We start from the raw sequence: 22426 nt of genomic DNA, 5'->3' as shown, positions 1-22426 counted from the left end.
TCCCTGTCTTGTACCAGATCTTAGAGGGAATGCCTTCAATTTTTCTCCATTCAGAATGATGCTGGCCTGTGGCTTATCATAGATTGCTTTTACAATGTTGAGGTATGATCCTGTTATCCCTAATTTTTCTAGCGTTTTGAACATAAAGGGATGCTGTACTTTGTCGAATGCTTTTTCTGCATCTATTGAGATGATCATATGGTTTTTATTTTTAAGTCTATTGATGTGGTGAATAACATTTATTGATTTCCGTATATTAAACCAGCCTTGCATCCCAGGGATGAATCCTACTTGATCATGATGTATAATTTTTTTGATATGTATTTGAATCCGATTCGCCAGAACTTAGTGATATCTTGTCTCAAAAAAAAGCGACTGGGGACGTAGCTCAGTGGTAGAGCACCCCTGGGCTCTATCTCCAGTACTCCCCGCCCCAAGATCAAAACTATAGTGCTGGCTTAGATATTTTTTTAAAATGTTCTTTTCTTATAAAATATAGGAATAGGTGAAGTGAAAACATTTTGAGGGACACTTGATTTTTATGTATTTTCACAACACATGTGTTGTGTAGGGTGAATGTGGACTTCCAGAAGCAGACAGTGGACCCCATGCAAGTCTCCTTCAGCACCCTGGACAGGTCCCAGACAGTGGCAGATCTCCTTCTGACTATCGATGTCACAGAGGTAAGCACAGTGTGATGAGTCATGAGAGCCTCTCTCCTCAGAACCCACAGACACTATGTGTGTACAGGAAGTAAGTTCACACTTGACTGTACACCTTCATCATCTAGTGACTGTGGCCAAGCTTGAATTACTCTTCTTATTAAATTGGAATGTGGCTAAGGTGGAAAGTGAAGCAAATATAAACAGAAATTTAAAAAGACACATTAAAATATTAATTGGCATGATGATATGTGCTTGTATAATTCAGTTTATATCCACAAAATAGGTTGGCAACAGTATTATTTGGGTATATATTTTGCCTCTTTAAAAAAAAATTCCAGTCAGGCATGGCGACATGTGCTTGTAATTCCAGGGACTTGGGAAGCTGAGTCAGGAGGAAGGCAAGTTCAAGGCCTGCAACTTAGTAAGACTGTGTCTAAAAGGACTGGGGAGGTAGCTCAGTGGCAGAGAGCCCCTGGTTTCAATCCCCAGTACAGCAATAAATAATAAATGAAAAATAAAATTTCAGTTAAAATACTTGCATGCTTCCTGGCCAGTCTACAGCCACTCCTCACTGGGAAATTCTACATGGAAGTCTGGATTCCAGCCAGACTGGAACACTAGTGGTCATGGGCCCTCATGGTTTGTGGCAGCAGTGGTGGACATTGTGTAGCAGTGCCCTTTGACAGAGGTCCACCTGCTGCTACTCAGCTGGTGGGCTGTGCACCTGCCAGGTGAGCCTGGGGGCATCGAAGGCCTGTGTGTGGCTTCTCCTCTGGATGACCTGGAGACAAAGGGATACTCCTCTCATGTGGCCTCCCAGAGCCCTGAGTAGTTGGGCATGCTGGAAAGTCTTGTGCCTCCAAGAGCAGCTGTGTCACACACATTTCTTCACTGCAGATAGCCAGAACCCTTCTTATTTCCTCACAAACCCATGGAGAGCACATGCACCCAGGAGTGCTGGGAGGTACCTGCTGTACTTTCCAGGCATCACCTCTGCCCTCCCTGCTTTCCAGGTGGTGGAAGTGGGCCACTTCTGGGGGTACAGGACTGATGAAAAGAGTGCAGAGCTTCTGAGAAAGCTGACTGCTGAGATGAACCAGCTGGAGTTGGCACCCCTGCCTGCTCACCCGCACCCGGACTTGGTCTGTCTCGCACCCTTTGCAGATTTTGATAAGGAAAACTACTTTAGAGCTCAAATCCTTTATGTTTCTGGAAATTCTGCTGAGGTATGTTTTTTCATAACAAATCACTCAAAGGGAAAGGAGATAAGCTTACAAAGTAGTTTATAGACTATCTGGTAATTACAGGTGGAAATTAAATGGGAAATCATTACAACCAGAACAGATTGCTCTGGGTATTCTGTGATTATAGAGAATTAGAGAAGACCACTGTGCTGCTAGCATCAAGTCAGATGATGTTGTGGACACTGTGAGCATTTGCTCTCTTTATCTTGTAGGTGTTCTTTGTAGACTATGGCAATAGGTCTCATGTAGACCTAGATCTTCTAATGGAGATTCCCTGTCAGTTTCTTGAGCTTCCATTCCAGGTAAGGTAGAGAAGATTCTGAGGCATGAATACTGAATGCTAGAGGGCTCTTGCTGGAGGTCATGGGGCCCCTGCCCTTCAGCTTACCATAGGGTAGCCACAGCCCAGAGTGGGGAAGAGACTTGTGTCACACTAGCCAAACCTGGTTTCTACTCACAAAAGGTCCAACACCATAGGTGTTTTTGCCATTATTGTTTTTGGAGTGAGTTAATATATATGGAGGATCTCAAGCTGAGCAAAGAAACATGTTGTTGTAATTGAGTGGTGTATGCTAAGGCTTCTGTTGGCACCAGGCAGAGTGTAAGGGGGCCATCTGTGTGAGTGCAGTCTCAATCACTCCACACTTCTGCTGTTGGTGAAAGCAGAGCCGAGTTTTTTTCAGCTGAGAAAGCCTGGCGCACACCTTAATGAGGTCCAGAAACAAGGGTCACATATCTGGGTGAGTGTTCGCTCATTGATGAAACTGTCTCAGTGTGCATCTGTGTCCTATAGGCTTTGGAATTTAAGATTTGCAAAATGCGACCCTCCGCAAAGTCTCTTGTTTGTGGCGAGCACTGGAGCAGTGGAGCCAGTGGGCGCTTTGCCTCCCTCGTGAGTGGCCGAGCCCTCTTGGTGAAGGTCTTCTCAGTTGTGCACAGCGTCTTGCACGTGGACGTGTACCGCTACTCAGGGGCACAGGATGTCGTCAACATCAGAGATGTCCTCATCAGAGAGGGTCATGCGGAACTTTCAGAGGAGTCCTATGAGTCAAAGGTACAGTCCTCTTGCTGTAGAAGAGAGAAGGAGGGGCCCTTTCTTCCCTTCTGAGGTCCCCAGAGGGGGCTAGGGGTGGGAGGAGTTGCTCTTTTTCCGTGATGGTGATTAAAATATCTTTTGATTCCTTTGAGACTAAGTTATGGTGGCTGGGTATTATTTTTCTTGGTTTCCTACTCAAGCTATTACTTTTGAAATTGAAAATTAGATTGGAAAATGTTCTAGATTTTTAAAAATGAATTTCAAGAATTATTTTCCATAATGGAAGTAGTTAACAAAATATTTATTTCAAATATTTCAAGCATTTTAAAATTTCTTCCAACTATTTCTTTCAAAAATCAGTCATGAAGAGGTCACTTTTGAGTCTGATGTTGAGATCTTACGTTGAACTTCTATAATTCTACTGGGGATGAAGGATGCTGGGAATTTGGAAAGAACAAACAATCCAGCAAAATATTAACTAAAGATCCAGTTAAATTCTCTGTTTTTTCTCTTTCACTCATTTATTTATTGTTGATTGGTACTTTATAGATATACATACATAAAGGTGGAATTCACTGAAATTCATTATTTAATATGTGAAAAACAGAAACAGTGTTAATATTCATCATGTAAAACTGAAATTTTTCATCAGAAATTTGTTTTTTAAAAAACAAATTTTTAAATTGTTTTTTAAAAAGTATTCTGTGATGGCTGATTTTTGTAAAAGCTTTCTTATTTGTTTAAATTTGAAAATGAATTTGATGAACACTCCCTGTATCTTAATGATAGTACAGATCTTATGTCCATGAAATGTTTTGGTTAAGTTGGAATAGGGTGCTTTTAGTATGATTTTTTTCCTTTTAATAAAAGAAACTTTTTCTTTTGTTTTGTTCAGCAAAGCCATGAAGTTCTCAAGGGTCTCTTTTCCAAATCAGCAGAAAATGTGGTGGATGCGTCTGTTCCCTCTCCTGGGAAGGACGACGAGAAGCACCTGATCCGGATTTTGCTGGAGAGCTTTTCTTCCAACAGACTGGGTGCCCCCAACTGCAAGGTGATGTTCAGGAGCTAGTAAAAGATGATCTGGACACTGTGCCACTCCACACTGCAGGCTGAGGCTGCAGCGGCAGCCCTGGTAGCTTTCTACCTTGGTTTCCCTATGTAGTCTGGGCAGGTGCAGAGAGTGCTCCACCTGGCTTCTGTTGTGCTGACCTCCCCCTCTGAAGCAATGCTGCTGGTTCCCACTGGGCCGAGGCATGTGGTGCTGGCTTCTGAGTGAGCTGCCAGGCTAGGTTTCCTGAAACTCATGAGCCCATCTGCTTGAACTAGAGCTGGTGCTGCCCATTCCATTTGCAGAAGAGGGCTGGCTGGAAGGTCCCCTCCTTGTTCAGGTTCTCCACTTCTATTACCCTGGCCTTTGCCCTGCATGACCTCAGGCCTGCCTACTCAACCTACTCACTGGTCTGCTGCCATTAAAAGAAGAACTTTTGCCGATATATTTGGAGTGTTTCACACACCACACATGGGCTTGGTTGTGTTCCTTCAAGGCACAGTTTTCCTTACTGAAACATGAGGATGGTTGGATTGAGCTTCTTTTAAAGTATGGGCTGAGGTTGGGACTTTTTTTTTTTTTTTTTTTGCTACTGGTCACACTGTTTCGTGTGTGCAGGCGGTGCTCCATGGACCTTTCAACCCTTACGAACTGAAGTGTCATAGTTTGACCAGAATATCCAAGTTCAGGTATGATTGAATTAATTTTCCCATAGATTTTTCTCGGTTCCTCTATTTATAGCCCTCATCAGGAACTAGTCTTCCTCATATCTAAACTGTTAAATATTTTTACCTTGTCCTCTTTTCCTTCCTAGCTCTATCTCAGAGGTGTTCTATGAAAGCCATTCTCTGATCACACTTTTGAATGTCTTTCATCAGACTTCATTTCTTCTGTTCTTGCAGGTCTGTGAGTGCCACTCTGTGCCAGGAACAGAGTAAGAATTAGGGGACTGTGATGAACAGGATACATTTGTCATCTTTGCCAGGATTATTATGTTCAGTGGGGGTGGGGGGCTGACATTGACAACATAGGGTGAATAGGTCTTGATAGGGGCCATAGAACATCATCAGAGTGGCTGGGGCCAGGCCATGCTTTGAAGGCCATGGAGTTCTTCCAGAGAAATCTGACACCAGAAGACTGCAGAGGAACAGGTGTTTGGGGTAGGAAGGAGAAGGTTAGGGATAGTTCTAGTAATAAGTGCTTAGGCCTAAATCTGAGGGGTTGTACTTGTGAATAGTTTAGTATGATGGAGAATTGGTGGCTGGGGGTGGGGGTGGCAGGGACTACAGACCTTGTGGCAGAGGAGTGCAAGCTTCATAAGCCATGTTTAGATTTCATCTCCAAACACAGATGGGAAGCCTTACAATGTGCATTCTAAAATGATCACGTTGGGTGAGTTCAAGCCTCTGCAAGTTCATCTAGTACCAGTAGCTGGGCATCCCTGGGGAGCTAATGGATATAAGGATGCTCAGGCCCATCCCGATTTGAGAGGAAGAGTGGATTGTCACAAGCTCTCCAGGAGATCTGTGTGTGCACTGAAGTTTTGAGTAGCCCCATGTGAAGAACCCACTGCATTTCCAAGTAGAAGAGCCCTCAGGCAGGAGCAGACCTCTGATGCTGGTCACTGGTGTAACCAAGGCCAGGGCAGCTGAATAAACACCTTCTTCAGGAATGGGAGCAGCAGGATGGAGCTTGATTAGGGCCAGTGACGAAGGATGAGGAGGAATGTAGGATTCCCTGTGGAGTGGGGCTGGCTTCTGGAGAAGCGACAGGAAGAATGGGGTGGACCACATTGTGTCCCCTCTGCTAGAATACAGGTGACAGCCATGTGGGCTGGAGTGCAGGACAGACTCTGGATGTAGGAGCACATTTGGACATGCATATGGTAATTAATGCCAAGGAGAGGTCTGGACCACGTGGGGAGTGGGAAGAAGGTAAGGCTTAGTGGGAGAAAGGGTCCAGACAAGCAGGCCAGGAGCCTGGGAAGCCCTGCATGACGCACCCGTGGATTGTCACACTTGAGTGCTGGACCATCTGTTTGAGGTGCACTCCTGTAGGCTGGGCATGCTCCCTTGCTTGGCCCAGAGCCCATGTTCCTTCCAGGTGTGTCTGGATTGAGAAGGAGAGCATCAACTCTGTGATCATCAGTGACGCCCCTGCAGACCTGCACCAGAGGATGCTAGTTGCAGCCTCACTCTCAGTCAATGCAACTGGTAAGCAAAGGGCTTACCAGTTCATCTGTGGTCCTCCTCTCTTCTCCTTTCCTTGACTTTGGTTGCTAGGAACAATTGCTCCTTATGTGTTACAGTTTTAGACTGTTTTCTGGGTACATTGATTGATGCACATTTAAGAAATGGAGCACTATCACTCTTTGTACAGGGAATGTGGGAACTAACCTATACTTTCATCATTCCCTCATTCCTCCATGCTTGGCTACAAAGGAAAATAAATCCAATTCTTAGCCCTGGAAAACCTGATCATATAATGAGGAGGAGAGAGAAGAAAAGAACAACCGAATGAGTTGAACACCTACATGTCCTCATGAGGTGTCTTTGGGGACTGGAAATAGGCAGTGCTTCCCTAGGGGGCTCTGTGGGGACCTCTTTGCAGAAGAGAGGCACTGTGAACAGTAGGACCAGCAAGGTAGGAACAGTACCCTGAGTAGCAGATGGTGGGCCTGACGCTGACTTTCATCCCAATGTGCAATAGGATCTACCATGCTGCTGAGAGAGACCTCTCTGATGCCTCCCATCCCTGGCCTCCCAGCACTCCTCAGCATGCTGTTCGCGCCTGTGATGGAGTTAAGGTAGAGTGTGGGCCTCTGTTGTGTCCCTATACGGGTTTCTGCAGAGTGGGAATCTGCAGGGGAAAGTGGGAGCTCTCCTTGTTCCTTTGAAAGAAAGCATCCACCAAAGAGGTGGGAGGCGGCCCCACTGTGCTCAGCCTTCTCTATTCTTCAGTGTGCTCAACCTGATTGTCACTGATGTGAACCCCACTTCTTATCTCCCCCCCCCCACTCCTTTGAGATAAGGTTCAAGCCATCTCCAGCTCACTGTCCTCCCACCTCAGCCTTCCTGACTAGCTGGGACTACTGGTCTGTGCCACCTCCCCTGGCTTTGGCTTCTGGCTTTTGACTTCATAGTGGTGTGAGGGGTGCTCGTTCACACTGCACATCTTGGACTTTGGTGTTTCCCTGAGCTAGTGACATGCAGCCTGGTCCTCTGACAATGCTAGGCAGCTCCAAAGAGCCCCACTGTCCTGCTGTTGCTGAGCTGAGCTCTGTAGTTCAGGTTGCTCGGGCCTTTGACATGGGATGCTTTCAGCTTGGGTGCTGACAGGGCTGAGAGTAGAGGAGCTCTGAAAGTGGGGATACCTGTACATGTGCTGGACATACTTCAGAGGGAAGCCCAGAGGGCTTGGGAAGTTGCACACCATATCACAGGCACTCGGGGGGCTAGGGTCCTCCCATAGCAGCATGTTGGCCACATCCTGCTGTCCAGGCTGTGGATTCTGGGGAACCTCATTAGCCACCTTTTCCATGAGTAAGTCAAGGCCAGGAGATGGACCGTCTGGCAAACTGTAGCTCCTTCTGTGCCAAGATCAAACCAGGATTTCTCTCTCAGACTTTAATGCAGAGAGCTTGAACACAAGGAGCTGCAGAGCCTTCACTGATGGTGAAGTACTAACAGGTGTGGGTGGGGCTAGGGGCTGGGGAAGGAGGAGATTGGGCACCAGGACCCATATTCTGGTGGGCCAGAGGAATCGGCCCTGACAGGCACTGAAGCAGGGGCCTCAGGGCACTCTGGGGACATGGGTGGGTATTTCCCCTTCTGTCCCTTCTATTCTGCTGACCACAGGGCTCAGTTGATAGACTGAGCTGGCTGAGTTGGGTGAAGGGAGCCACAAGGTCCTTGCCTTTTACTTGGTTCCCTCTGTGATGACACCTGCTCAGAATCTTAACATCGTAGCCTTAGAATAGTATTTTATTTTCAGTTGTAAAAATAACTGTGTATCTTATTTTCTGCATTAAAATATATGCTATGTAGAAAAAAGCTGAATGGGAAAAAATTAACACCATCGTTTTAAAATTTATTTATATGTTTAACTATTTACATATGATGTCAAATTCTATAAACACTGTATTTTGATTTTAGATTTTCATCATAACTTTTTCACACATTTGGAAGCATTCTCCTATTTTATATCTTTGTAACATCCATTTTGGTAATTGCGTCATACAACACAGATTGGGTGTCTAGTGACCAGACAGACGTTACCCTGTTGGATTTGCCTGTGTGCTCTGACTTGTCCAAACAGGACTTGGTCCCTTCAGTTGGAGTATGGCTTGCCCTTATTTGCAGTAATGACTCTGAAATCAGGCATCTTCAGAGTTTTGTAGAGGAGATAGGTGAGGCCCTAGGCCAGAGTGTAATTGTTAGTAAGATAGCGCCATGCAGGCACCTGAGGGACACACCCTGTATGGGGGTGGATGCCTGGAGATCCCTTTAGCTAGACCATGCTTCTGCTTTAGCTCTTTTCTTTTAAATGAAGGCTTTTTTGAGGATTTAAATAGCAGTGTATTACTTTCTAATCTCCAGAGCCAAGTGGTTTTATTGCAGACCTTAAGAAAGTGTAAACTATCATGATGTATAGTCATTTTGTTAAATTTAAGTGAAATGAGCCAGAAGTGGAACAGGGTATGTGACTGCAGTTATATCCCGAGGAACCCATTGTAAGTGGAAAGTGCATCAAGTACCCAAGCCTGCCTCACATCCTACCTCAGCCACAGGGTGCTAGCGGTGTCAGTAGTTACCTTCATGGTGGTGGGGCTGACAGCTGTGGCTTTGTAGCACCGTGCTGGTGTGAGGAGAGGTGAAAATCACAGTAGATTCCTACTGAATGCATACTTCTTGTGCATCAGTGAAAGCTGAGGAATCCCAAGTGGAACCTCCTACATCAGGGACCATCTGTAGTCTTTGAACCTAAAGGCTCAGCTAAGTGGCCATCAGGAAGGGAAGAGGTGCCCATTTGTTCAGTCCATAGCAACTATTTTTGAGAGACTTTTGAAAGGTGAGGGAGGCCTTAAGTTTGAGAAGAGTGGTTTCCTTTTCCGTCACCCCAGGGTGTCTTTCAGGCAGCAGGATGGGATCTCTGGCCTTGTGGGACCTTTCATGAGTTGTATTGCAGCACTCCCTGGGGAAGGCACTCCTGGAGCCCAGCTCCTAGAGAATGCTGTGTGCCACCTGCATCCCTTTCTTCCACCTGCAGGGGGGTCTTCTCCCCTGTTCAGATTGGCATCTGGCTGCTACTCTATAGACTGTCCCAGGACCATTTGTGGAAACAGAGCACAAGACTCGTGTCTCTTGTTTATTCTGTTCTGCCTCCACATCCATCCTGAACTATCATAGCTGATTCCAACTCCAAGATTTGATATCTTGCCACCTTGAACTGCTCCCTGTACAAGAGTGGGAGGAGGATAAGATAAATGAAGAATTAAGCTCTTGCCTTTGTTGTGAAAATCAGGCAAGAAGTGGCAGGTGGCACTTGAAGAGTGGGAGAACTCAAACCTGATTTTACGCTGGTGGGCCCAGAGGAGATCAGACTCCAGATTGTGAGCTCCCCTCACCAGTTTTCCAAATGTTTATAGGTTATCTAGTGTCATAAATTTTTCTAGTCTAAATGATAACAGGGTTTCAAGTGAGAAGCATGTTTATAGCAGCAGAGTAAGGGGAGGAACTGGCTCCTTTTATAAGGCCTTGGGTACATCTCTAGCCTTGGGCCAGAGCCTCCACAGGGGCCTTCACACTTCAAAGGAAAGTAGTTAGATCAGTTCCCCTGACTAGAAACCAGAGGAGACTCTCCCTTTCCCAAGCACTTACTCTCAGGACAGTGTTCCTAGTTAGTTTGCATCCAGGCTTGGGTTGTTACCCAGTGCACCTATTTCTATTTGAGGAGGAGGGGGAAAGCCAAGAAATCCAAGTAGAGGCCCTAGGCCTTTCTCACCCTGGCCTGCCTGGCTGCTCCCTTCCAAGCTCCCTGCCATGGGTCTCCTGGGGGAGCTGCCCTGGGAGCTGGCCCTGCCCACCCCATGCTACCACCGGGGCTTCACTCCTCTCTCAGTCCCCTTTTCCTACAGTGTGTTCCCTAAAGCAGGAGCTTCCTGTAGTGTCAGCTTCAGCTCAGTGGTATCACTACTTTGTACTTAATGGTGGTGTCCTCCTGGGTGAGAAAGTGTTCTGGGAAGGGCACACCTGAGTAAATGGTGTGACTGTATAGCCATGTGAGCGCTCTCTGTCTGCACTGTTGCTAGGTGGGTGCAGGCTTAGAGCAATGCGTTCTGCAGGGCAAAGAGATTTTTCAAAATGGCAACAACAGAAAATTCTGACCTTAAAGCAGTTATACATTAAATGAGTAACTTGACTTCCACTGCTTGACCAGATGTTCCAACAACTATGGCTGGAAACAAGTTATCCCAAGTGAGGGGGGTATAGCAACCATAATTTGCTCTATGAATGAGGCCTTGAGACAAGTCCTAATGGATAGCAGCCTCTGCCCTGAGGGCAGGAGGCTGGGTAGGGAGGCTTTCAGTAGGGGTGGGAGGGGTCTGGCCCTGCCCCATGCCTTGATGGTGCCTCTGTCTCTGCCAAGGACTCCCCCAGGGCGTTCTCCATGGCTAGCTTGGATGTCCCAGCATGATGGCTGGTGCCAAGGGTCAGTGTTCCGAGAGCCAGGTGGAAGCTGCGTCACACAGTGAGTTGGCCATGGCCACAACCCGCCTAGCAGCAAGGTGCAGTGTCCTTGACCCCAGTGGTCCTGGATAGAGCCCACCATTGCCATAAGGACAGAGTATGGGTGGGAGTGGGTGCTGTTGCTCCTTGGAAGGGACCATCTGTCCAGCTGTGCACTGCCTTGCTGTTTGCTTGAAGTTTTCACAGTGCATTCATGTGCTGCTTTGTAGTTTAAAAAGCCTTGATCTGCACCTGTGTCTTAAAAAAAATTTGGACAAAATTCAAGAATAATGCAAAGGTGCCTTGTTGCAAATGGAGCTGGGGGAGGGATGCCCTTAGGTATGGCTGGGGACCATGGGAGCAGGTCAGTCCTGCTGGGTGAGGGTGGGGCCACCTCTAGCTTTGGAGGCCTTCCCAGCTGTGGAAAAGAGCTCCTTTGCTCTCCAGGGCTATTGTGGGGGTTGAGAGAGCTGTTCCCTGCTCCTGTGCATGTGCTAGCCCAAGTGTTGCTGCCTCAAGGGGAGAGAGAAGAGTCAGGAGGTGCTTTACCACTTCTCGCAGAGACTGCTGGCTGAAGCTTTGGCAGGTTAATCCACGCCTGTTTCTGAATAGTTAATGGGGCTTTTTCACATGGCTGTTTCAGATTGAACAGCATTTAACTTTGGAGGAAGTGTATGTCCTTATTTGAGCCCAGCAGGGAATCCTGTTAGTTTGCAGTGGGTATTCCTCCTCTCTCTTGCTTTGTCTTCAACCTGAGTGTATGAGAAGTCACTCTCCAAACACAGCTCGTGCCTACCACTCCTCCTCCTTCACAGGAGCTGGCTGCTCGGACTCTGCCCTTGCTGAGCTCTGCATGGCACCTGCTTCTCTTGTTTCTGTCGTGATTTTGCGGTTTTAGCTTTAGTAGAAAGCAGGTATTATAGATGAATTAAACATGTTTCCATGATCTCAGTGGCTGTTTCTTCAGTTCACAGCACACAGGGTCCTTAAGAGAGAATTGGACCCACTGTGTGTCGTTCAGCTTTCCACCACTGTGACAAAACACTTGAGGCCAATCAGCTTATAAGGGGGACGTATGTATTCCGACTCAGTCTCAGAGGTCTCCATCCTGGCTGCTGGGCCCAGTGAGAGCATATGGTCGAGCACAGCTGTTCACCTCATGGGACCAGGATGCTGAGAGAGAGAAAGAGAGAAAGGGCCCAGGGTTCTACCATGCCTATCAAGGGCATGTCCCCAGTGACCTAGTTGCTCCCACAAGTCCCTGCATCCTAAGGTTCCACCCCCTCCCAGCAGTGCCACAGGCACTTCAGCATGTGGCCTTTAGGGACACCTGGGTTCAAACCATAACACTCTGCTTAGGTTGCCTTATCCACTTAGGACTTAGAGCTGATGGGCAGCGGACCACATCCTTGTGTAGATCCGTCCAAGGCACATCCTCAAACGGTCCTCACTGAAGCAGCTGGCTTGTTTCGTGGCCAGAGAGCAAGGGCGAGGAGCCGTGCTGTGCCACTAGAAGTGATGAGATAGCTTCTCATGTCCTTCACTTGTCTTCTAGAAGGGTCTTAAAGGAATTGAGCTCACAGCAGTGTGAATTATCTTAATAGTGTAGTCCTGGGAGTTTAGTAAATAAAAAAGAAACATTTTGTGACTGTTTTGTAAAGTAGATACTCAGCAACTAATTTGTAAGTCTGAATTCCATGTCTCTGTTCTTTGAGTCTATTTAAAAGCAGGATTTTTTTTTTCACTTTTACTCAATAGAAAAAGGGGAGAGGGAACTAGGTATGGTGGCACATGTCTATAATCCTACTACTTGGGAGGCTGAGGCAGGAGAATTACAATTTGAGGCTAGCCTGGGCAATTTATTAAGACTATCTCAAAATTTAAAAAAGCTGGGATATAGTTCAGAGTAGAGCACCCCTGGGTTCAACCTCCAATACAAAAAGACCACCCACAAACAAACAAACAAACAAAAAACACACAGTAAAACAAAACACAGTTAGGCTGGGTGCAGTGGTATGCAGCTGTTGTCCCTGCTACTGTGAAGGCTGAAGCAGGAGGATCACTTTAAGTCCAGGAGTTCAAGGCCAACCTGGGCAACAGTGAGGCTCCAACTTAGAAAATTAAATTCGATTGGTCTGTGAACTTGCAGTTACAAGTCGAGTCAGTGCTAGGGACCTATTGTACAACAGCACCACGGCAGTGGTTAATAATACTGTGCTGTTTATTTGAGGTTTGCTGTGAGCCGATCCTGGGAGTTTTCACCACACACAAGAAAGGTGAAAAGGTGTGTGTGGTGGGGGTGTTTACAGACTTGATTGTGGTTCACTTCACAAAGCACACGTACATCAAGACATCTTGTGCACCCCAATTAAATACATGAAATTTTTGTCAATTATACCATGTGAAGCTGGAAAAAGACTAATCCATTCTGATGATGGTAAAAGTCTTGAGTGAAGCGTTAAGAAAATTAGCAAAGCATTTTTAAAGGCTTCAGTGCTAACATGTATACATGCATGTGTGTGTCGTGTAATTACTTGTTGGGCCTTTTGTGGGTGGAGGCACTGGCATTTAAACTAGTGCCTGGGCTGGTGGGAAGGGGCTGGTGTTGGAGAAGCAGCTGGAGGCCATGTTCCTAGATGGAGAGAGGCCTGCAGGGAGGACAGAGGAGGCAGCCGGAGGTGCCATGGAAGGACGGAGCAGAGACTGGGCTGTACTGTGGCTTGTGTGCCCAGTGGTGTGCAGAGGTGGCTGGACACTACAGAAGCCCTTAAACAAGGAAGTCACGTTGCTGGATTTGTTTGAAAAGCTCCCACTGTTTGCTACATCGAAAAAGATTGGCAGAAGCAGGGTAGAGTTGGGGAGCTTGGTCTGAAAGTTCTGGCATGTGGCTAGGTACAGAGTGGCTGTGGACCAGGAATGGGGAGCTGGGTGGATTTGGGGGGAAGATGAGAAATGGGAGTGGTGGATTTGGGATGCGCTGTGGGTGGGGTTGGGGAGTTTGGGACAGAGCTGAGGTGCAGAGCCCTCTGCCTCTGTCGTGTGTTCGTTGTGTAGGGCGGGAAGGCAGGACAGACTCTCAGGCTTTTACAGCGCTGGCCTTGTGTCATGGTCACAGATGTGAATGATCCTTTCTCTAGAATCTCCTTGGTAAGAACATAACCCACTGAAAGAGTTCGGAATGACACATGAATGAGCTATTCGCTATCCTGTCGATGGTAGTGAGAATTAGAAGGTTAATGTGATTAACATAAATATTTATTTTGTCGTTTAGTCTGTATTTCTAATGTGACAATTGGAATAAGTGCACAAATGAGACGAGTTGCTAAACAAATGCTGGCAGAATTTGGCTTGATTTTATCCGTCGATTCTCTAATACAAAAAAGTCAATCGACTCCTCCTCAATGTTTCTTGCAGAGTTGATGGGGAGGGGAAGTGCTACACAGGTGTGCTCTGTGGCCTGGGCTGGAACCCCACCACAGAGGCCCCTGTGCTGCCGGAGCACGACATCGAGCTGGCCTTTGATGTGCAGTTCAACGTGGAGGACGTTGTGGAGGTGAGCAGGGCGTGTTACTTACAGCGTCAGTGTTTCTGTGGTGTGTGCCACGGTGCTATGCCCACAGACACATATGCCTGGTCTCTGAGGTGCCTGTTGCTCCTAGGCCCTCCACACTGCTGGAGGGTGCAGAAGGAGCACTCCTCGACTGGCTTGCTGGTGTCTGCTGAGGGACGTCACTTCCTGATCACTGGTACTTTCATTTGGAATCTGCTGGCATGGGAAGCTTTTCTGGGCAGTCAGATGAAACACCAGGGCAGTAGGAGCCATGGGTCTTTCTCCCATCACCTCTTCACTGGTTCACAAAGGGAAATGAGGAAGCAGGATCCCTGCCACTCTCCTGCCTGTCCTGGCTGACCCTGCTGGGCCCAGGGATGGTACATGGGGACCACACTCAACAGCAGTCCAGCACTGCACCAGCACCACTGGGGTCAGGCAGGTGCAGGCTCAGGCTAGACTTCTCAGGACTTTTACGAAACTCGTGAACAAACCAGTTTGTCTTTTGAATCTAACAGTGAAAAATGTGTGCTTGTATTCTGTATGTTTTTGTTTTTATCCTTCATTATTCTAGTGATTCTTTGTTATTGTTGTTTTGCATTTTTCAAAGTAGGAAAAACCCACTCTTCACCACAGATAGTCTGAAGGGCGCTGCTCCAGAGCACTCAGACTCTTCTCCCTCCAGAAGCTCCATGAAGTAGGCAAGGCTGACACTGCAGCAGGGGAGAGGGAGTAAGGAGTTGCTGGACAGCTGGACAGCAGGCCGAGGACTGGTTGCCCCAGGCATTTTGACTTGTTAGTTTAGCTGTTAAGTATTAACTACCATTTCACATGAAAGGGCTTAAGGGATTGAAAATACTCCTTATATCACCGACCAAATTGTAAATATAAAATTCTGTAAGCAAAAATAGGAGAAATCTGTAAAATCTGTACGAATTTGGGTTTGGCATGAATTTGTAGATGTAACACCAAAAGCACAATCTGTGAAAGATAACTTGATAAGTTGGACTTTACAAAAATTAAAAATGCATACCTGTAATCCCAGTGACTCAGGAGGCTGAGGCAGGAGGATTGCAAGTTTGAGGCCAGGCTGAGCAACTTGGCAAGACCTTGTCTCAAAAATAGAAAGGGTTTGGGTTGTAGTTCAATATTAGAGTTCCTTTAGGTTCAATCCCTAGTATTTAAAAAAAAATTGTTGGGGCTGGGGTTGTAGCTCTGTGGTAGCGGTAGCGTGCTTGCCTAGCATGTGTGAGGTACTGGGTTTGATTCTCATATAAACAAATAAATGAATAAAGGTCCATCAATAACTAATAAATTTTTTTTAAAAAGATGAAAAAAATCCTGTTAAGAGGATGGAAAGAAAAGCTGCATATTGGAATAAAATATATGTGGATTATAGATCTGATATAGGACTATATTCACAATACGCAGGGAACTCTTAAAGCTCAATAGCAAAAAATAAGCCACTAGATGAACATACTGGTGACAATGAAGAAGGAACACAAACATGCTCAGCACAGGAAAGTGCAAACTGAGGTTCACAAGGCACCACCACACCCAGGAGCATGGCCATGGTGGGGCCAGTGTGGAGCTGCTTGAGGATCCTCAGTTCACTGGGTGGCTGCAGAATGCATCGGCCATATGACTCAGAAATCCCACCACACAGGTGTTTGTCTAAGAGTTTAAAGGCTTAGCACCCTCAGGGAGCGCCTGTGTGAGTATCAGCTACAACTTATTCATGATTATAAAACTGGAAGAATGGAGATGTCCTTTAGCCAGGGAATGAGTGAGCCACCTGGTACGGCCATACAGTGGACACTACTCAGTGGGGAATAGGAGGGGCTGATACATGCAATAGAATGGGTGCATCATAAGTGCATTTTCTGCATGAAAGAAGCCAGGACCCTGGGCTGTGTGTGTGTGCTGCTATTCATATGACACTCTGGACAGAAAGCAGATGGGTGGTTGCTAGAGGCGAGGAAGTGGATGATGGCAGAGAGTACCCGCAGGCTTGGGAGAGATGAGCTAGCTCTTCTTTGTGGGCAGAGGTGCCAGACACAACTGCATTTGCCAAGACCCACAGACTTTCTGTGCCCAAAGAGTGGGTGCTGATGCACACCACCCACACAGACACCCCAGCAGGGTGTCAGGGCCCCTCAAATCTGTGTTCTGGTGTGGTACATGTTTACCCAAAGGTGTGAGGAGGAAAAGAGCTTAAACCAGTTTTGGCTGGCACAGTAAGATTACAGAGAAGAGCTGCATGTGAACATGGACCTGTAGTTGGCAACAGTTCTGACCCTGTTTCACATGCTCCTGGTGTTGAACGGTGAGGGAGTGGATGCGGGAGCCAGGTTCTCTTTTGGTGGGAGAAGAGTTACAAATAAGCATGAAAGAAAGGCCAGAGTGACCCTGTGGTATTGGAATGGAGTTGATTGCAGCATGAACTCACAGTTAGCTAGTGCCTAGGGATAGATAGAAGAAGAAGCAGTTCCAATCTGTGGACACAGGTTTCTGTCCACACAGATTATGTCCAGCTCTGGGAAGGGCGGGAAGCAGTGACACCCAGGAGCAGCACACATGCCCAGCACCCATGTCTTGGTGTCTAACAAGGTCCTTCGCTTGAGGAGCCAGGGCTCCCTGGGGGGACACCTGGGGCCAGGGCTGGGCCAGGAAGTGCACAGGATGAGTCTGGAGCTTTGCGCAGAGCCAGGAAGTTAGGGCAGCTTGAGCACCCAGGGAGGGGATGAGTCAGAGGACTTGGGTGCCAATGAGAGGAGCTCCCAGTGGCCAGAACTAGCACAATTAGAGCCACAAAAATTGGATTATAGCCCAGAGTGTAAAATATCCATGTATGGTTAGAAATAAATGACTGAATACCCAAATGGGAAAGAGATGTCTCTCCCTTACATACTTGCCGAGAGTGCAGGTAGGTAGGTGCTCTCTGCCCCTGAGTGTGGGAGAGGCAGGGGAACCATGGAATAGTAGGGGATAGGGAGCGGAGGAGCCTGGGAGAGTGTGCCTGAGCTGAGCATCCACACCCCAGCGATAGGTCCTGATCGTGGCAGGCGCATGGTAGGATGTAATGAGAGGGCACCTCTCCTGTCTCAAGAAAACAAACTGCGCCATTCTACAGAATACCCCACCAGAACTCCACAGACTGCTGGGGTCTTAAAGAACAAGGCTGAGAAGCCCTCTTCGCAGAGGAGACATGACAAGTTCAGTGTGGTGCCTGGAAACCAGGTCCCGAAGTAGAAGTGGGATGTGATTGGGAAAATGGTCACATCGAAACTGCTTGGAGTTTAGCTGATAGCAATGCCTGGAGTAGGTTTCTCAACTGTGACAAATGTAAGGGGGACTGGCTGGAGTTGCAAGAACTGCCCGTTCTGTTGCCTGTTTTGCCTTTGCAACTCTGAGGTAAACCTAACAACTAATCAAGTTTATTTTCTAAAGTTTATTTTCTAAATAACTGTGACAAAGGCTGGTGATGAAGCAGGGCATTGGTTCCGTGGGTGGGGGCTTCTCAGGCTTCCTTAGGAGCATCATTAAAAAGCCAGGGAGGATGCACACTTGTGTTACAGCTGTGTCCCCACAAAGTGAGACTGTGGTGGAAGAAGTGTGTTTCTTAGTGATTCTTCATTTTTTTCTTCTGCTGCTGTTTCTTAAATGATAGTAATGATTATCGATGTTATTCATGTTGTTTTAATAATCCTCCTAGAAACCATACTGATGATAGTCACAGAGTGTCACTCTGAATGCTATGTATGAATTATTCAATGTGAGATGAAACTCAGCTACACGGAGCCATGTCAGTATTTATGTCCCCATTTGTTTACAGATCAATATTCTCCGGGCTGCCATCAATAAACTAGTGTGTGATGGGCCAAATGGATCCAAGTATCTTGGGCCAGAAAGAATCGTGCAGTTACAGGATAATGCTCGCCAGAAACTTCTCGGGTAAGCTGTGCAGTGACACCAGTTCTTTAATTCCAATTGGCTTTCCTAGCCGCCTGAATCGTGGATGTCTTGAGTTGTTCAGAAGACGTACCACACTGACCACCTGAAGTGGGACACTAGTGCTAAGGCACCTGGGAGGCATTGGCCCATGAGCATTGTGCCCCCATGCCATTGAGGGTGCAGTGGCAGAGGTAGCCCAGAAGTGGTGTGGCAGCCCAGAAGTGGTGTGGCAGAGGGTCATTACAGTGGTGCTGCAGTGTCCCATCACCAGTGGGCACAGGAGGACCAGTTTGGAGAGTGTGCCTGGGCCTCAGAGGCTGGCGGGTCTCCTGGTTGCAGCTCCCTTGCCCCTTTCTCCTCCTGCTGCACTCTGCATGGCCAAACCCAGCCAGAGTAAAGAGGGTAAGGATGCCATTGGTGCAGCCCAGGGGCTGAAGTCAGCCTGAGGAGCCTGGAGAAGGCTGGGAATAGTGGGCACACCTGGAAAGGGAGAAAAGAATGTGTCCCACACCCAGGGCTGCTCCGGTCTTGGAGTCAATGTCCTAGGCCAGGGGCCAATCCCTGCTGCCCCGTGGTCCTGTGCTGGCTGGGAGCTGGAGCTGCATAAGAACAGGTACAGCTGGTACCACACAGTCCCACACACTTGGGATGGGTTTTCCTTAGTTTAACAAACACCTCCAAAAAGGTATTGAATATATGAATCTGACTTAGAGATTGTGGGAAAGGCAAATTTTAGTTACTTTCAGTTTTATAAAAAATATTTTTATGTGAAGTTTGTGTTGAAGTTTAGCGTACATAAAGTACACGACCATAAGCCCATGGGGCCAACCCCCAGGTCATGAGCAGTGGTCCCAGTCACCTGATGGTCCCTGGGCCTCCTTAGAACCACTGTCACCCTGGCTTCCCAACAAGGGTAACTATCCTGATGTGTTAGGCCAGCGATGGGTGGTTTGTGTTTGTGTTTTTAAATGGTCAAGTGGTTTTAGTGAATTTGTGGAGTTGTGCAGAGCATCAGCAAACTCAACACTATAGTGCTCTTGTTGTCTCAGAAGTCCACTCTTCTACGTGGCACAAGGAAGTGGTCTTGTGCACAGTCTGCCCAGGGAGAGGCCTGGCCTGGCGTGCCTTCTCAGAGGGATCCTGAGTTCTCACAGCCTGCACTGTGTGTGGCAGCCCCACACTGCAGGAAGGGGGAGGGCCTCTGTGCTAGGACCTGAAGACAGGTGGCAGGCCACTCCCCACCACCATGGGAACAAGCACCTGCCCTTGCAGCTGATCTTGCCCTGACCCTTCTCTGTGTGCAGGAAGCTTTGTTGCAGTGTTTGGCGAGGGTTTTTCTTCACCATTCTGAGACCAAAACAGTGCGCACAAGGGGCTCCTGAGGATAGGTCTCGGATGCCACTTGCTTGACAAATATTTATAAACAGCATTGTGGTTATGTTTGCAGAACTATAAATTTACTAAAACTAATTAAATTTGTACTTCAAATTGGTACATTTTATGGTTTGTAAACTCTACCTCAGTAAAGCTGTTTGTAAAAACCTAAGCTTCTCCTGCCCCTGTGCAGTACTTCCCATCCCATCCTGACCCAGGCAGCTGGGCTGCTTTCTGTAGTAGACCTGCCTTGTTTGACATTTGTGTGTACACAGACATTTTTCTTTTAAAAGATGGCTTACTTGGCTTGGCTTAGTGTTTCTGAGGGTCCTGCGTGCTGTAGCACGGTCATTCCCTTTTGCTAGATGTTGTCCTGCTGTATTGTGTGTCATGTTTTGTTCTGTCACCTCAACAGTTGCAAGGTCCTTGGGGTGTTGCCAGAATTTGGCCATTGTGATGAAGCTGTAAGAATCCCCGTGCTCTCTCTTCTTGTGAATATACATTTCCATCTCTCTTGACTAGATATCCAGGTTGGAATTTGTAGGTTGTGCCAGGTTTGGGTTGACGTCCCCAGCCTTTTTTATTTTGAGACAGGGTCTCACCAAGTTGCTAAGGCCTTGCTAAGCTGGTGAGGCTGGCCTTGAACTTGAGATCCTCCTACCTCCCTAGCCGCTGGGATTTCGAGCATGCACCACCACGCCCAGCTTGCATTGACTTTCAAAGAAAGGGCCAGATTCTTTGCAATGTGGCTGTACCTCGGCAGTTCCCATGGGCCACATGTGGGTGCTGTCTTGGTGTGCCCCCTCTCCCCATGTGAGGTGATCTCCCACTGGGGCTTTACTTTGCACTTCTTTAATGACTATGGCTGGAGTCTCCTTTTATGTTCCCAGTATCTTTTTTCTTTCTTTGGTGAGTTATCTGTTGAGATCTTTTACCTACTTAAAGATGTTTGTCTTCTCACTACTGAGTTGTAGAAATTCTTTGTAAATTCTAGATACAAACCTCTATTAGTATGTAATTTGCAAATAGTTTCCCCATTGTGCAGCTTGTCTTTTCATTTTAATAGTGCTTACAGAACACAGTTTTTAATTTCAATGAAATCTATTTTCTCTTTTTCCAAATGGATTATGCTTTTGTGTTACAATTGAAAAAGTCTTTGTGAACCCAAGGTCATAATGTTGTCCTCTTATATATGCAGGTGTGGAGCCATTTTGAGGCGACTTGGGTGTGTGGTGTACAGTGTGAGAGTTGAAGGGTTACTCTCCTGTGTGTGACCCTTTATGGTTTCCACATCCCCTGTTGAATTGCTGAAGTACCAGGGCCACAGACCAGCTGGCTGTGGTGTGGGGTCTGACGGCCCTAGCCTGTGCGCTCTGCAGCTGTGCAAGGCTGAAGGGTGTGTCTGGAGATCACTCCCTTCCCGGGAATCTCGCTCCTCCGTTTTCTCTCCTTTCTCTCCTTCTCACATCCTTTCCAGTGCCAGCATGTCAGCTACAGCGGAAAGCCCCATGCAGGGGTGGCAGGGCTGTGCTGAACCTGCAGGTGGCACCTACACCCCGTCTGTGAGGGGGAATGCTGTCTTTCTGGGTGTCCTTTCATTCTGAGCTCTGGTTTTCACCATGCAGGTCCTGTACTTCTGTTGAATTATTTCCATATATTTGAGTATTTTAGGTGCTATTGTGAATGAAATTGTTTTCTCAATTTTAGTTGTGAATTGTTCATTTGATATTGAACATTATTAAATATTGTCACATATTGATTTGTGACTATTGTTTTTTTAATCCTGTGATCTCCTGAGCTCATGGATTAGTTTTAGTAGCTTTTGTACATTCCTTAGGATTTCCTGTGTATAGGGTGGTTATCGTTATGTGAAGTGTCTTTCCTCATCTCTAGGAACAGTTCTTATGTAGGGCCTATTTTGTCTGATTCCTACTATAGCCTCTCCAACCCTCCTTGGTTACTGTTGAAATGGCATACCTTTTTCTGTTCTTTTTTCCTTACAACCTATTTGCATTTTTTTACTTCTTTAAATGTTCTCTCTGCTCCCTGTCACATGTGTTCCTGAGCCTGCCTTGCTCATGGATTCACACAATGCCATCCCTGATCTCTTGGGCTCTGGTCATTTTTCTTCAGTTTCTTCTCTGTTCTTCAGGTTGGATAATTTGTATTGATCAGTCTTTGTTATTACTGATTATTTTTGCTATCTGGGAAATTCTCCATTTTAGTTATTGTACTTTTCTATTCTAGACTTTCCAATAGTTTTTAGTTTTAGTTGAGATTATCTTTGGGTCATTGCCACCAGATGTTCCTTTAATTCTTTAAACATGGCTTGCTTTGATTCTCTGAGCATGTGTGCAGTGGCTGCTTTGAGGTGTCTGCATGCTAAGCCCCCCTGGCCACTCAGTCAGCTTCTGTCAGCTGTTCTTTTTGTGCTGAGCAGGGTCACATGTCTCTGTGTCTTTGCAGGTCTCCTGAATTTTTGAAAAAAAAAAATTAGACATTTTAGATAATGTAAATAATAACATCTAAGTCTGCTGTGCTCCATTTCTTTCTGCTTTTAAATGTGTTATAAATTATTCCCTGATCATAACTACAGAAATTTTGACCTTTTAAAAACCTATTGTAGTTCTAATTTTAAGGGAAATATATAGGATTTAAATATTTTTGAAAAGAATCACATTAGTATTTTAAGTTACTAATGTATCATTAAGATAACTTGATCTTTTTTTCAATTTTAGTTTGTTCTGCCAGTTGAAGCCCAGGGAGAAGATTGTTCCCAAGTGGCACGAGAAGCCCTATGAGTGGAATCAGGTGAGAAGTGGCCATG

The 22426-nt window shown here is 46.6% G+C and overlaps 1 protein-coding gene across 2 annotated transcripts in view; it reads left to right on the top strand.

Annotated features, from left to right (window-relative positions):
• The window catches only part of Tdrd9 (tudor domain containing 9), a 97766-nt gene that overhangs the window by 74364 nt on the left and 976 nt on the right, over nt 1-22426 (top strand). For both annotated transcript variants that reach the window (XM_026405545.2, XM_077800026.1), the window contains exons 25-35: nt 572-683; nt 1679-1891; nt 2122-2211; nt 2703-2963; nt 3841-3996; nt 4612-4682; nt 6097-6206; nt 6703-6799; nt 14136-14274; nt 18107-18225; nt 22338-22410. In XM_026405545.2, the coding sequence (XP_026261330.2) occupies nt 572-683; nt 1679-1891; nt 2122-2211; nt 2703-2963; nt 3841-3996; nt 4612-4682; nt 6097-6206; nt 6703-6799; nt 14136-14274; nt 18107-18225; nt 22338-22410 (1441 nt within the window). The remainder of the gene's footprint in view (nt 1-571; nt 684-1678; nt 1892-2121; nt 2212-2702; nt 2964-3840; nt 3997-4611; nt 4683-6096; nt 6207-6702; nt 6800-14135; nt 14275-18106; nt 18226-22337; nt 22411-22426) is intronic.

This window comes from Urocitellus parryii, chromosome 6 (genome assembly GCF_045843805.1).
Source record: "Urocitellus parryii isolate mUroPar1 chromosome 6, mUroPar1.hap1, whole genome shotgun sequence".
NCBI classification, from domain to species: Eukaryota; Metazoa; Chordata; class Mammalia; order Rodentia; family Sciuridae; genus Urocitellus; species Urocitellus parryii.
The sequence above is the reverse complement of the archived record's forward strand: the minus strand, read 5'-3'. Positions and strand labels throughout refer to the sequence as shown.